At 37.5% G+C, this 16,202-nt stretch overlaps 1 protein-coding gene across 1 annotated transcript in view; it reads left to right on the top strand.

The window, feature by feature from the left end:
- The window catches only part of ADGRL2 (adhesion G protein-coupled receptor L2), a 157,477-nt gene extending 141,707 nt beyond the window's left edge, over positions 1–15,770 (top strand). The window contains exons 7-16 of the mRNA XM_044674853.1: positions 423–526; positions 1,421–1,606; positions 2,915–2,953; positions 6,019–6,202; positions 9,697–9,819; positions 10,107–10,312; positions 11,457–11,630; positions 12,817–13,026; positions 13,999–14,219; positions 15,590–15,770. Coding sequence (XP_044530788.1) covers positions 423–526; positions 1,421–1,606; positions 2,915–2,953; positions 6,019–6,202; positions 9,697–9,819; positions 10,107–10,312; positions 11,457–11,630; positions 12,817–13,026; positions 13,999–14,219; positions 15,590–15,770 — 1,628 coding nt within the window. The remainder of the gene's footprint in view (positions 1–422; positions 527–1,420; positions 1,607–2,914; positions 2,954–6,018; positions 6,203–9,696; positions 9,820–10,106; positions 10,313–11,456; positions 11,631–12,816; positions 13,027–13,998; positions 14,220–15,589) is intronic.
- The last annotated feature ends 432 nt before the right edge of the window (positions 15,771–16,202 follow it).

Below are 16,202 nucleotides of genomic sequence, written 5' to 3'. Positions count from 1 at the left end.
CAACATTTTTATTTTAATCTGTAAAAAGGCCTTTGAGTATAAGCCACGAATACCCTGAATCCTCGAGGACTCAGGTTAGACTTGAGTTGTGTTTTTTTTTGCTGGAGGACTAGAGTAAAGATTGCTTACAGCTGCCTTTCTCATTACAAAGCCTCACTTTGGAGAAATTCCAAAAAAATAAAAAATAAAAAAATCAAGGGCTTTTTGGTTTGTTTGCTGTAAAGTCTGATATTTCTACACTGACTTTATATTTACTGTTTGTAATCTGCCTTATTCCCTACATTTTCGTCAGTTATTGTCAACTGCCTCCATTAGCGTTTATTCAAAATTTAACACACAGAGCGGGAACGGCAGAGCTGATTTCCCGAATGCATGCAGAAAAATGGTTTCAATTTCACTGTTGTTTTCTACATCTGTTGTAGGAACTGCCTCGTATCTCTGCATGGTTTCCACCGGCACATGGAACCCTAAGGGCCCTGATCTTAGCAACTGTACCTCACACTGGGTAAATCAGCTGGCTCAGAAGGTTGGTTGGAATCTTTTAATATGATACACACTGGTGATTAAGGGCTTTAACTTCGAACATAAATAATTCAGCTTAGTATGTTGAAACCATCTTTATTGCCCTTTGTTCAGTTTAAAAGTAAAAGAATTATGCATAGTTTTTGTCTGTGAACCATTTATTGAAAGTTAAGCCTGCATATGTTTTGGAGTATATTCTTTACTAAGTTAAGCTTTTTAATGAGTAGATGCTTGCTTAATTTCATTCATGTTCAGCATGTTCTGGGTCGGGTTTGTTTTGTTTTGTTTTAATGTTCAGAAGATGAATTCTGCGTAGACCTAATAAATCAAATAGATGGAAATGGGCAACTGAATTTCCAGAACCTAAACAGATGTTTAGTTGGCAAATGATGATAGAACAAATAAAATGTTTTTTAAGATGGCATTTTAAGCCAAATACCATTTAGAGTAAATTGTAGTATCACCTTTTGTTTTCCTCTTTCTCCCCAATCAACCATTGTGAGGTGATGAAAACTAGATAATCATCATCTGTCCCAGACCTCTCCAATTTGGCTTTTAAATGGTATGAATCAGTGGATTTCTGTGCTCTTGATAATAGCAGGAAAACAAAACAAAACAAAAGTTGAGATAAAATGGGAGCCTCAGCCCCAAATTTCCAATCTGATTTCAGTTTTTTTTTCCCTTTAAATGCTTGTTAAGAAATTTCTTTTGTGTGTCAAGGATCTAAGAACCTTTCATCTTTCCAGATAAAGAGAAAGTTTATTGGTTTCAATTAGTTGCAGATTTTGACGTTTGTGTAAATGGGTGTTTTGCCACAGCAAAGGTATGCTGGGAGTCAGCCTGGAAGCAGCAAGCGGAACATAGGCTCCTGCTGAGATAATATAAATTGTCATTTCAGATCCGAAGTGGAGAGAATGCCGCTAGTCTTGCCAATGAGCTGGCTAAACACACCAAAGGACCTGTGTTTGCTGGGGATGTGAGCTCATCTGTGAGACTGATGGAACAATTGGTGGACATTCTAGATGCGCAGCTACAGGAACTCAAACCCAGTGAGAAGGATTCAGCTGGGCGGAGTTATAACAAGGTATGTAGAGACACTTTGTCCTTTTCAGTGAGGCATTTCCCATGGTGGCTTCTCCTTCTTCCAGCACTTTGCTGCTGAAAACTCTTCTAATCCTTTCCCTCCCTTCTTTAATAACGATTTGCTCCAGTCCCTAAGAAAGAATTCTGATAGAAGAGAGGATAACAGGGCAACAATAATATGGAAATAACTTAAGTTAGATTATGGGAGACCTCTGTTGCTGACAGGCTTCAAAGGCTGGGTTCCTGACTTCAAAATGCATCATGTAGGCATTACATGAGTGAACTTTTCAAACAATCATTATCATTTAGACCTACCTTTTCTTCTGGTCTCATAGAAAGGTGACACTTCTCTCTAATAATCATTGAAATAATATTTCTCATAACAACCTTTGGGAGTGTAACTTAGATTTCCAGTGTTCACTCCTTGATGAGTTTTGAATTTTTTTTTAATTTGAAGATAATTTGTTTAGTCCACGTATTTGTCTACTTTTGTGTAATTAGTGTAGAGAAGTTGATGTGAATCCTAAGTCTGTCTGTATAGGATGCTCCCTAAAATTCATAAGGCATTAAAGAGTGCACATTTTTCCCCCTCAGTTTGAATTCTGTGTTTTGAAATTTCTTTACCTCTACATTTAGAAAGCAAAACCAACATTAAAACATGAAAAATAAAGCTAAAAATTCTATAGCACTTTTTATGCCAGGTATTAAGTGCTAAGCATTTTATAATTATTTTCTCATTTGATCCTCAAAATAACCCTGGGATGTAAGTGGTATTATTATTCCCACTTTTACAGTTGAAGAAATTGAAACAAACAGATTAAATTACTTTTCCAAGATCACATAGTTGGTAGGTGTATGAGGCTGGATTTGAACTCCAATCTTCCTGATTCCAGGCATGGCACAATACCTGCTTTACCACCCCTAAGTGATATAGAGAAACATGGTATGATACAGGAGAAAGAATGCTGACCTTGGAAATCATAAGAATTATGTTCAGATCCTGTCTCTGTCACCTGCCACCTGTGAGTCCTTGACAAAATCCTTCGGCTTCAGTTTTGAGGGGTTGTACTTGATATTTAATACAAACTCTTCCCACTGAAGGAGGACCACTAATGGTGGATGACTTAAACTCACCGAAACCAGATAAGATTGTCAAATTACCATACAATTTGAGATTAATTTGAGAGTTTTAAAAAATACATTCATATACATTCATATATGTATGTATGTATGTATATATATTTATATTGGGGGCAGCTTTCTAGAGATGTTCATCTAACCTCTGATTTTCTTTTCTCTTACTAAAAAGCTCCAAAAACGAGAGAAGACATGCAGGGCTTACCTTAAGGTATCTCTCCTCTGCTGTCACCCTGCTTTCTCCCTGCGTCAGCTACCTGCCACGCTTTATCACCTTGCTGCATGATCCAATGTATTTCAGTCTTTGATAATTATGTATTGTGCCCCCTATCAACTATACAAATGGTTGACTTTGCACAGGTATAATACTCTTAGAATAAGCAAATAATACTTTTTTTTTGCAACGTTTCTATTTATCCAAAAGTACAAGAATATTAATGAAAACCTTCTGAATTGGAAAGTAATAATGCAGTCCCTTTGTTCCCTAATGTTATCCTTGTGGATCAAACAACAGCTGGCAATCAAACAGCTATGATATCTTCTTGGCAGTTTATCATATCAAAGACTGTATGGTCATGATTGTATGTGCATGAAAATATCACTGCTTTTTTATATCTTTGGGATGCTCTTAAATGAAAAAAAGCTTTGTCCTCAAGATTTTTAAGGGTTAATTCCAGATAAAGCTTGAGTAGGGGTTGGGCAAACTGCAAATGAAATATGAATATTGTGGCAATTTCATTGATATCTGTTTAATGGTGCTTCTTGCCAGGCACAGAGGGATAGGAATAGACCGTTGGCTTATTCCAGCTATAAATATTTTTGTATAAGTCTTTTTCCTTATTATCTCTTTAGGGTATAACCCCAGCAGTGGTATGGCTGGATCAAAAGGCAGACAGTCTTTTAAAGCCCTTTGAGCATAGTTCGTTCCAAATGTTGGCTTATTCTAGCCAATTGTTATGCCCATGATCAGGGAAATTTTGATGATGCAAATATGAGTGGGATGGTCAACGGGGTTTTATTTTGTTTTATGGATTTCTTGAAGTTCCTTTTTTAGGGTACGGGGGATCCCCTAGTTTTTAAACATCCTCATAGAAAACAGAAAATAGTAGTAGATGAAAACATGGAGGACCATTCACCAAGCATGCTCACACCCGTGTTTAAACACCTTGTTCTCTAGCTTCTGGGTTATTTTAGTAGACTAGAGGTTACTCAATGACCATGACTTCACTGGTATTTTTTGGCATGATCTCCCGTAAGAATGGCAACTAGCCAGATCGGATTTGACTTTGCTGGACCTGAGAGCTTTAAAAGAAAAAGTGACGGGAGGGTCTGTTTTTAGGTATTCATGTTCTGAATGTCCCTTTTTAGCCTGGCTAATGGGGGCAAAGAAATAACTGCTGAAGTGGATAAAATTCTTCATCCTTTAATTTGCAGTTCACCTTTAAGGTAAAAGTTTAATGTAGGAAATGTAATAATTGGTGTGTTGCCCAGGACACATGCCTCATTGGGAAAAGTAGCCATTTTTCCTTTGGCAGGGAGACAATCTCAGGAATACGATTATGCTGATCATTTTTGTTTCCACTAGAGACACGTATACATGGTCATAAATAAGCTGTACCTGAAATTAATAATAGCACGTCAGGAGCGCACTCTGTGGAATCATGAGAAATCCGAACTCACCCTTCGGCTCTGACCAGTGTGTCCCTTTCAGAACGTCCCCCCACGAGCTTCTGAGGTTCAGATAAGACGAATCCAACTTCTTAAAATTACAAATCAGAAGCTGATTTAGGCTATGGAAAGGAAGGAAGCTCGTCCCCACTTTTGTGACCGAGGATGCATTCGTACCCCCCGATTAGAGGCTCCGATCTGTATTTCTTGGTGACTAATGAATCCAGCCTCAGCAGACCGATTTCAGTTCCACTCTAGTTAATGGCTGCAAGTGGGATCAGTGTGAGCATTTTGACTATTCCATCTCCCATTAGAGAACAGAGTTGGGGGGAGGAGGGAAGCCTTTAATGCCACTGCGGAGTATCTTCCACCTGCCACGAAGGTCGTGGTGGCTCACAAAGCAGACAGAAAGAGGATATTAAGATGGATTAAGCTAATTAATCTTTCTCTGGCAGTAGTCTCCACCAACATTTTCCTATTCATTTCAATGCAGTATTCCCAACCAATTTTAGGGGGTGGGGTTCTGTTTGCGTGCTCTCTGCTCCTTCTTGCCCTCAGCATTTATTCTTTGATCAAACAAATCACATCCGTCCTTAAGGACACAATGATGACCAGGTAAATGGGGCAGGGATTCACCAGTGCATGGCGTATTCGATGCACAGTTACATTATGCATCAATGAGAGAGCCTGCCTTCGATTGATTAACTGATTAGTGTGATTGATTGGGTTATTTTATAAAGAGAATTAAAAGATGCCTCTTTGAATTTCTGTTTTTCCTCACTTTATTCATTGCCACGTTATGCGTTGCTAAATTAACTTTCACATTAGGAAGATTTTCAACACAGTCATTTACATGAACTTTCCTTTGTTTCACACCCCTCTTCCTCCTCCTCCTCCTCCTCCTCACCCTTCCCCATTTCTTAAATGACCAGTATAGACTTGGACGATCTTGTTTGTTCGATTGATTAACTGCTTTTGCTCGCTGACCACCATGCAGGAATTGTAGTGAGTGGTCTCACGTATTTGGGATCAGGATAGTACAGTAAGTCGGGAGAAAGACAATGTTTACAGATCATTTACACACTCTGAAACTACTCTGTCTCATTAGTCTTTGCTAATAAACAAACGTGCCAATAAACATGGTTTGTGGGCCACAGTTTGGGAAAGGTGTTATTTTCAGAAACATTATATTATCTGTTCTTTCCCACTGTTGGCACTAGGCTATTCCTTAGGCCTCAAGTATCTTCTGTCCAGAAAATAAAATCCTTGACACTATATAAGATTAAAGCCTCAGGCAAAGTCATTGGTATGAGGTCTTAACATTTCCCTGCACTTATTGACCCTGTTTTTGTGTACTGTAGAAAAGAGAAATAAATCAGCTACTTACGTTTACATTTCACTACCAGCATGACATTCTAGTAACCTTTTTAAATAGTCCTGTTTTGAAGTAGTTAGGTCTATTTTATGTTAACCAGGTGTTCCTGGTATCTTTAAATCAGAGTAAATCATCTTGACAGCTGAATATTAGAATTGTCACAAGACAGCGCTAGAAAATCTCCTCAGTGCCAGAAGCAGTCAGGCCTAATGATAGTTTTCTAATGGATGCAGGCAATTGTTGACACAGTGGACAACCTGCTGAGACCTGAAGCTCTAGAATCCTGGAAAGACATGAATTCTTCAGAACAGGCACATGCTGCAACGATGCTACTTGATACACTGGAAGAAGGGGCCTTTGTCCTGGCTGACAATCTCTTAGAAGCGACACGGGTCTCAATGCCCACAGAAAATATTGGTGAGTGGCCCTTTGGACAGCTTTTGCTTGGGAGATGGACCTGGGTGGAAGGACTATGATTTTGTTACTTCCTAGCTGCAATTTTTTTAAAGCAAATTTCTTTTCTTTTCCCTCTCCTATTCTCTCCTCTCTTCCCTCGTCTTTTCTTTCTTCCCTCCATCTCTTCCTCTTTCCCTTCCTGCCTTTCTTTCTCTCTCCCTTCTTTCTTTCCTTCTTTCCTCCCTCTCTTTTCCTTTCTTCCATCCTTCCCTCCTTTCCTTTCTTCCCAAAAGAAATAAAAGAAGTAATAGATAATCAAGTGGAAGACAAAGAATATTTGGTTTTTGTCTTTATTTCCCCAGTGCCTCATGGCACCTAATAGGAATTTGATAAAGGATACTTTAATTAAATTAAATCAGGCCATCTCCAATTTAATACAATGGCAAAAGAGAGACTACGTGTTTTAAAATTTTTTTGCCGTTGAAAAATCATGAGCAGAACACATGGATAAAAAGAGCTGCTGAAATGCTGGGCTTTGGGATTGCCAAAGTTCCCAAAATTCTTCCTGTGTAACTGTGGAAGATGCCTTTCCATTTTATATCATCTGTTCCTAATGAATTTAAATTACTTTTTTGGAATGTGTTCTGCCAGCTAAATATTTTAGGCACATAGTGCACGGGCCACATGTTTACATTAAGCACAACTGCCTTCAGGTGAAAATGTGTTTAGTGAACTACATCTCCCATAATGCAGAATGTCCATGCTCCATAGATTGCAAAATAGCTGCACATAGTTTGGAGCATAATTCAGAACTTAAATGCCTCCACCGAGAGGAAAATGCTCACTGATGAAAATGAATGGGGAGAGTTGCCCCCAAACCTCATTTAATAGTCTTTATTAATCCAGAATTTGTGATAACTCAGCTGAGTTTAGCTAGTTTATGCTAACCACAGAATCTTACGAATAAAGTTTGCCAGGCAGCTAAATAATGGAATGCTGCAGGTAATGTTGGAAAAATCAAAATTTAAAGCATTTGAGAGGCGAAAGGGACATCCGCTGTTCATGAGAGTTTAAGGGACATCACCCAGACCTGGGAACAGTGAGAGATAATTCATTTGTAGTCCTAGAAAATCAGATGTCTGCGCTTGTTAAAATTGTATGTAGAATGAGAATAATAGACTCTGAGTGAAGTCACGTCAGCAGGCAGTTCTTCACTGGCTACTGTATACCAGAAATTGTGGGGATACAAAGAAATTCCAAAAAACAAGCGCATGCACACACACACACACACAAAAGAAATTCCAAAAAACAAGCGCATGCGCACACACACACACACACACACACACACACACACACACACACACAGTCTCTGTTCACAGGGAGTTTAGAGTTACTAAAATGACTGAGACAATGTATAAACAACTGCATACAAAGAAGATCTGTGTATAAGATAAATTAGAGAAAACTTCAGAAGACTCTTAGATTAAAGAGGACTAAGAAAGTCTTCTCCTGGAAGGTGGTACTTTAGCCAAGATGGAAAGGCAGAGATGAGGAGTGGGAGGGGGTTCCCAGGATAGAGGGCACAGCCAATGAAAACCCTCAGCATCTGAAGATGGATTACTATTGGACACTGGGTCTGGTGTCCCTGGATCAGAGAGGACAAGCCAGGTGATGGGGTGGGGAGAGTGAGGTCCTCTCTGATCAGTAGAGTCTATGAATCCATGTACCTGCATCCTTAGGCATCTATTTTGAGATGGTGGAAAGAGCTTTTCTGTCCTCTTGTGTTCTTCATCAGGTGAGATTGTTGGACAGGTGAGAAGCAGTTCTGAGAAAGAAACACAATCCCCATTGCTTCTACTTGACTTGTGCTGATCTTCTTTGGGTCAGAACCATTCATGTGAAGTGTTTCAGCTGGGCTTCCTCTCAACCCCGACATCCACCAAAAAGGGGAGGGGGACCCTGATTTTCCTCCATAACAAAATTGAGACTTTTGAGTTCATACTCCTTTGTATAAAATTCACAATCAGGTACATGTGGTGACACCTTAACTCCCTTTTAAGAGAGAACTTTTAAGGGAAACTCTATATAGATTACATACCCCAGGATATGCCGCTAACAATGCACTCAGAATGGATAAAGCCATCTTTACCCTTCTCTTTGCAGTACAAAGAAGGAAATCTCTTTGCCTAGAGACAATCAAATGAATATAAATTTCAAATTGTATTTAGAGCAGTATGGAAGTATTACCGTTAGCAGAATTTGCGTGAGAGATGAGAGTATAGACATACAAGGTAGAGAGAGGCAGAAATTGTACGTCCTATTCCCTTGCTCTGGCAAGAATGTCCTCTTACTTAAGGGGACATGGAGGAGAGGGGAGTTCTTTCCACTGTTTTACCCGCTCCATCATTTTTATTATCTATGGTTAGTAAAGTAAAATTTAAATCTATTTTTATCATTGTTATAAGTACAATAGTATTTTTCTGGGAATATTGTTAATGTGACTGCAAGCTAGGCTAACAAAATAAAATTTTGCATTTAGTAATAAGATTTCTGTAGTATAGCATAAAATTATGCATTTATGTTAAGGAAGATTATGATGATTATTATATTTTTCTTAGACAAAAATATTTAACATTTGGCTCTCTTGGTCATGTAAATGACCGGAATGATTTCTATGTTTAAACTTCTCATTCATGTACATATGTTCTTTTGGTTGGTCAATGGAAGTATTTGTATTTCTTCTTAAGATTAGGAAAATCACAAAGAAAGTGGAGTTGAGACTTGTCACTATCTAGATTAAGAATTAGGTATATGTATAGAAATAAATGCCAGTCTTATCCTAATGAAAAGAAACCTGTTGATAAAATATTTTGTGTTAATTTGAATTATTTTAGAAATAAAGAAATAACAGTTTTAAGGAGTTATCCTGCACAACTTTTCTGAGAACTAAATTTTATATATAGAACAAATGCTTCCATTTGGTCTTTGAGAAATATTTTTGAACTAACAGTGAAATAGAGCTTAAAAATAAAGTTTTGAGATCTTTACATCCCTGTTCATTTTAGTGACTTAAATGTTAACTTTACCACATGTCAGATATGTTATAGTGATAATTCCTTTCCTTTATGGGCTGGACAGGTTGGCTGCCAGGGTTCCTCTCAGGGTTCAAATTCTATAATTCTTTGCGAATTTTGTAATCCATTAGTCACTAGTAGGCAAAATTTGGATAAATAGATGCTATCAAAAAGTACAAAAATAAATTACAAAAATTTAATTAGCATTTAGGAACCATTCTGGGGGGGGCATTGTGTATAGACTATTCTCAGAGTTGAAGGATTCTATCAGGGGTGAATTTGTTGAAAAAATAAAGTTTGTGGGGTTTGTGGGGGGCGGGGCTTATTCATTTTTTTTTGCACGTAGAGACACTTCTCAGAAAAATTTCACCTATCTCTTATTTGACCCTTAAAAATGTGCTTAATGCATTTTCTCCTTGCCTCTTTGTTTAATTGCACTAGTTTTGGAAGTTGCCGTGGTCAGTACAGAGGGCCAAGTACAAGACTTGAAATTTCCTCAGGCCAGCAAAGGATCCAATTCAATCCAGCTTTCTGCAAATACTGTCAAACAGAATAGCAGGAATGGTAAGACTAAACATAAAATGATAGGACTTTACAAATATTCTCCATATTTGGATTACACATTCTTGACCTCTTTCTATCAAATCTTCTGATTATGTAGACTTTTGCTGTAGTTTTTTTTTTAAGCTAGATTTTTAAAATGATGCTTTAGATTAGACTCCGGTCTAAGCCCAAAATCTTAAGTCCAAAATCCATTTCTTCCCTTTTGTCATTATTAACATTTTATGTTGCTACTAGAGAACTGCTGCAACCCCGCTTCCTGTAAAGTAAGATTGTTTTCCCCTTTACAGGGCTTGCAAAGTTGGTTTTCATCATTTACAAGAGTTTGGGACAGTTCCTAAGTACGGAAAATGCAACCATAAAACTAGGGGGTGATTTTGTTGGCCGTAATAGTACCATCGCGGTGAATTCCCACGTCATTTCAGCCTCGCTCAATAAGGAGTCCAGCCGTGTCTACCTGACTGACCCCGTGCTTTTTACCCTGGAACACATTGATGTGAGTTACTCTTAATGAATTAATGGGAAGGTCATAAAACCAGCAAGAGAAAGGAGCAATGTTGGAGGAGGGGGAAGATGAGGAGGAACACCTTTCCATTTGAATTTTAAATGTTGGACTAGGTCAGAGACACAAGTTTATTTAAGTCTATGAACATAAAATTAAATGAGCCTGGTTCAGTGATTATTAGAACTTAAGTGTATTCTTAATGAAAGCTAATTCAGTAATCAACATGAAAATGTAAATGACTCTAATTTGTTTCAGATTGAAAATTAACTCTTACCTTAACAGCAGGATAGCAGAATATCAACTCTTATGGCTCTGCCTGTTTAGTGTGGCAAGTTTAAATGTCAGTGAAAGCATTTAACCCCTGTTTTTTAATTCCAGGCTCTGTTTGGGAAAATGTTTACGAAGCACTGTGAATTAAAAGGTGAAGCAGGGCGAGGAAATGTGGTTTCTCTGCTGTGTCTTGAGTTTACTGCAAATCTCCATCCTAGCTATTAAGTTGATAGTTAATTGACTGCACTATGTTAGAAGATTATCTGCAGTCTGTTTAGACTTCCTTGTTATAAGCCGAGAGAATCAGTTCCTTCACACAGCCAAGTGGATCAACTGAATTGGCGCAGGGAAATAAATGTGTGAGGTTACTCCTCGTTTTTTTTCTTGTAGCTATTTCAGCGGATTTGCCTGGAGAGGAGCCTTAAGAAGCTGGCTGTGTGATTCAAATTGCTGCTTACATGTCACTTTGAGCTGACCAAAAAAGAGGGAAAAAAGGGAAATAGATTTTAAAACACTTGGTTCCTAGAGAGATTCCTTAGAATGTAGTCATAGCTCTAATTTTGTCAGAAAGGGAAAAATGACTCTAATGTGCCATCAGTATGTAAAATCATAAGATGGAAATTGTAATTGTCTAAAATGGGTCTTTGGTAATTTAGAGTACACTTTACAGTGTTTCGGACTATAAAGTCCCTTTTAAGCTAGATGCCTGCCTTGTACAACATAGTCCACAATTTTGCTGATGAAAAACTTTATAGTCCGAAACATGCAAAGTTTAATCTAAATTACCTTTTACACATATTAAACAATTGCTATAGCCATCTTAGAGTGTAAAATCCTAATTTTATCTTGTCATTTTATTTCCCAGCCTGACAATTATTTCAATGCAAACTGCTCCTTCTGGAACTACTCTGAAAGAACGATGATGGGATATTGGTCTACCCAGGGCTGCAAGCTGGTTGACACTAATAAAACTCACACAACGTGCGCATGCAGCCACCTAACCAATTTTGCTATTCTCATGGCCCACAGGGAAATTGCAGTAAGTATTTGCACTTCTAATGAATATTGGGAAAGTCTCCAGAGATTCCACCCAGCCTGGGAAATGAATCCATTCTTTGGGTGCTGATTGTGACTGAAAACAAAGCAAAGGAGTGTGAACTCCTAAAAGTCCCTGTATTGCCCTTCTTTTGCCATGCATTTTCTTGCACTTTCTCGGAGGCAGCTGCCTTTATGTTTCCTTCTGTTCTAGCCTCAGCTTTCTTTGCCACCCCCCTCCCAATCCCCAGTGAATTCTTTCCTAAAATTACCTTCTTTCTCTCAAATTACACCACGGTGGGACCCAAGTTGCCCCATATACCCTTCTGTTTGCTAACACTTTGCTACTCTGTAATTACATGCATAGTAGAAGGTAATAATAGGTGCTGAAAGAATCAAGAGTGATTTCTTGAATGTATTTTAACATTCTTCTTTCTGCCTAAGTGGGAACAGACCACAGGAATTCAGGCATTTCTAGGGAGGTTTAGAGGACATTTTCTGGACCTTTTATGGGTGCTAAGCAGCCAAGGTGAATAGGTAATAAATGATATAAGAGAGAATCTATAAGGTACAAAATCATGACACAAAGGAAAAAGAACTGTTTTAAAACTTTGCCTATTTCAGGATCGGAAAAATTGGAAGAATACCAGTCTTTTGTCCTAGTCAGTATCCTTTGTAGTCTTTCTATGGCTGACAATTTCCAGAATTGTGTATTTTCATGATAGACCTTCTCTATTTTATCCGATAAACTTCCAAATGAAAATTTCTTCTCAACAATATTTTTGATATTAGAAAATATGTAAGATAAGAGCAAAATATTGTTATATGGTCAAAAGTTCTTTTGTGGTATTTAGACCTTTTCTTATATGCCTGTGTAACCCATGCTGAATTACTTAAACTGAGCCTCAGTTTCCTTTTCTCTAAAATGAGGATAATAGCACCTACTCTATAGGGTTTTTGGGTGGATCAAGTGAGATAAACTCTTTGCAGACCATAAAGTTGTTACATCATACATACATAAATTGTTACATCAATATTAGTTATTATTATAATTATAATTATGATTTCAGTTAAGCTCAGGTCTAGAAGATAACTTTCTGAGCAGAAGGAGGAATTTTCCAGCTCCTTAGGAAAGCAAATTCTTTTATTTGACGTATAGTCCTTTTAACACGCTCCTTTCTCTCTTGTAGTACAAAGATGGAGTTCATGAGTTACTTCTCACTGTCATCACCTGGGTCGGAATCGTCATTTCTCTCGTTTGCCTCGCCATCTGCATCTTCACTTTCTGCTTCTTCCGTGGTCTACAGAGCGATCGTAACACCATTCACAAGAACCTCTGCATCAATCTTTTTATTGCTGAATTCATTTTCCTAATAGGCATTGATAAGACCGAATACACGGTAAACTGTCCTTGCGCCTATTGATTATCATTCTCAGAAAATGGCTTTTTGATTTTGAAGTGAATTTAAATATGACACTGCCCCCAAGCTATCAACCCACCCTGTATCACTGATGGGGGAACAATGGGAGGAAAGTTTTACATAGAACATGATAGACAAGTTAATGATATTTTTTATGCATGGAAAATACCAGCCTCTCATTTGCCTTTCTCCCAAATACTGCTAGAACATTTGCCCACTTGACAAACATACTTTGTTATTAAGTCAAATGATTCCAGTAGGACAAATTTGGTTAGTTCTAAAACAAAAGGAGATCTTCTTACAGAAGCTTTTGGCTTCTTTACACCAAAGATTTCATTCAGGGATGATTCCTAGACATTTATTTGTCACTGTAAAATCTGTGACACAGACTGAATTTTAAAATTTGGTGGTTATTACATTATGTCTTCACCTGGACAAAGGTGAAACTAAGTTGGCTACACATCTGACAGCCGAACTTCGTCATAGAGTAAAAGCTGAGGCATTTTGTCATTTAAAGGAGATAGAGAGACTCCTGGCTGCTGCACAGAATTTCAACCAGAAGCTATAAATAATATATCTGGAACCAACTGTTCTATCTAGCCTCATGGACCAAATCTACTACAAGCTTGTTCTTGCAGAATAGTAAAGGTTTTTCATAGTGTTAACAACACAGCACTGTTTTAATTAAAGGATTACATGCTCATTGAATCTTCTGTTTCATTAAAAAATGTACTACAACTTTGCTATATAATCATAATTAGCACCTTGTGAAGTCATTGAAAGCCCATTTCTATATTAAAATTTCACGTATGGCTTGAATTTCACAGAATACTTACAGCAATGTGTAGTATTGCCTGACTTAAAAAAAAAATAAAATTGTGAGTTTTCTCAGCTAATCTTATACATTTTTGAAGTGAGGTGCTGCCGTTGACACTTGTCCTTTCTTTGCAGATTGCATGCCCAATATTTGCCGGGCTTTTACACTTTTTCTTCCTGGCTGCCTTTGCCTGGATGTGCCTAGAAGGAGTACAGCTCTATCTGATGCTTGTAGAAGTGTTTGAGAGTGAATATTCAAGGAAAAAGTACTACTATGTCGCTGGCTACCTTCTTCCTGCCACTGTAGTTGGGGTCTCTGCAGCCATTGACTACAAGAGCTATGGAACAGAGAAGGCGTGAGTAATTGAAAGCGACCTGAGTGTTTTTCAAGTGAATAATTTTTTTAAAGCCTGTTAGCTGTCAGTGAGGGTCCCTGACAGGCTAAAATAGCATCTGAAAGCTTTATTGGGAAGAGAATGGCCAAGTTGTACACAGATTACAATCAAATCTTTTGTAATTTTCTAGGTTCAGAGAATTTCTACTGTGGGAGAGGCAGATTCTAAATGATGGTCTTTCTTTTTAACACAAAAGATTGACCTGAAACAAATTGAAAAAGTAAATAACTTTTTGGTCTAAAATGGATATTAAGTAAAAATTCTTTTTAGGTTAAAGTATCTGACAGACTTAACTGCTGAGTTTTAAGCTAATGCTTCATTAGTTCCCTTTGTTCAGCTGCCCCTCTGGCTAACTCTCACACTGAATGATGATAGAAAAAAAAAACGTTCTATCCCATATGATGTTTTGCTTTGATAATATTTTGTCAGGCAGTTTGAACAGGATTAAAATTAGCCACTGCCTTTTATTTATAAAAATAGAGATATTTATAGAAAGTGACAGAAGGTAGACTAGACATGTTTCCAAGGATTTAAGTTGCTAGAGGCATGAATTTGCCTCCCTATTCTGTTTACTTTCTCCTTTGATAAAATTAGTTGCATTATAGAAAGATGCTAAGGACTACCAGGGAGCTGCTTGATTTCACAAATGATGAAAGGCAAACAAAAGCCATTCAGTAGAGAGGCAAGCGGAATTGGGGAGCAGGACATAAAATCGACTCTAATCAGTCTCTGCCTCTTTGCCTGGGATACTGTACACATGGCAGGCTTTCCCTTTCCCGTCCCTTTCCTTTCCCAATTGAGTCATTTTATTTATGTCATACTGTTTTGCAACAGAACATGACATCTGAGTATTTTCTGTCTGTTCTATTCCATGGGGATAAGCACTTTACTTCACATAGATAAAGATAAAAGGCAAATTTTGAAGATTACACAGAGAAGTTGAGAAATATTGAATGGGTTTTTGATGTTGAAGTTCACGGCTCCTTTGGTAAAGCCTGAAATCTTAAAGTGGACAGAGGGCTTTCTTTTGTGTTTCCTGTTGTTCTGCTTTCCCCAAGAAGGGGGAAATTCTTCTCCCATTATCATACAGGAAGGGAATCAGCCTTAACAGAAGCTGAGTGAGTATTTAAACTACTCCTCACTCAATAAAATGCTTTGTTAGGCAGGAAACAAAGGCTCTGTTTTTTTGTGTTCTACTTTGCTTACTCTGTATTTACATACAAAGTCACGTCTAGAAATAGTGTGTGGAGTTTCAGAATAACATTTTCTTGTTTGAAATATTGGAGGAGCCACAGAAATCCTGTGTAATTCATGTTCTCTCTTTCTCTCAGTTGCTGGCTTCATGTAGATAACTCTTTTATCTGGAGCTTCATTGGGCCTGTTACCTTTATTATTATGGTAAGGATGCTTTTCTCTGCCAGTCCCCCCCAACCCTCTCCTTCTTCCTTTTATCCTGGTGCTTTCGACACAAATGTACTTCACATTGATTCATTAATTCACTATCAGACATAGTTATGACATTTTTCAATTTTTGTACATCTATGGTTAATTTTTTATAATTTTATGTATAATTTTTAATATGTACTTTTAAAAACAAATATACATTGTCAATTCCACATAGTCATATAACTGCTAAAACTGCTACTGTGTTTGAAAAATATTCTTTTGAAGACTTCTATTTTTTTTCAATTCCATCTTGGTATCAGAGCATAAAAATACTCTAATCTTAGATTTGAATTTATATGTGTATGTATACACATATGCATTATATATATGTATGTGTGTATGCAGTAATATTTACATGCTATCTGAATCAATATGGTACCAACGGAAATTAATTTTGTTAATGAAACAGAACAAATCAAAGTGTACACTTGAATTAATCTTTTGACCAAGTAGAAGATTTTTAGAAATGCTTCTTCCCCGCCTTCCTTATTTTATCTC

This window comes from Gracilinanus agilis, chromosome 4 (assembly GCF_016433145.1).
Source record: "Gracilinanus agilis isolate LMUSP501 chromosome 4, AgileGrace, whole genome shotgun sequence".
Taxonomy (NCBI): Eukaryota; Metazoa; Chordata; class Mammalia; order Didelphimorphia; family Didelphidae; genus Gracilinanus; species Gracilinanus agilis.
This window is presented reverse-complemented; position numbering and strand designations above follow the sequence as displayed.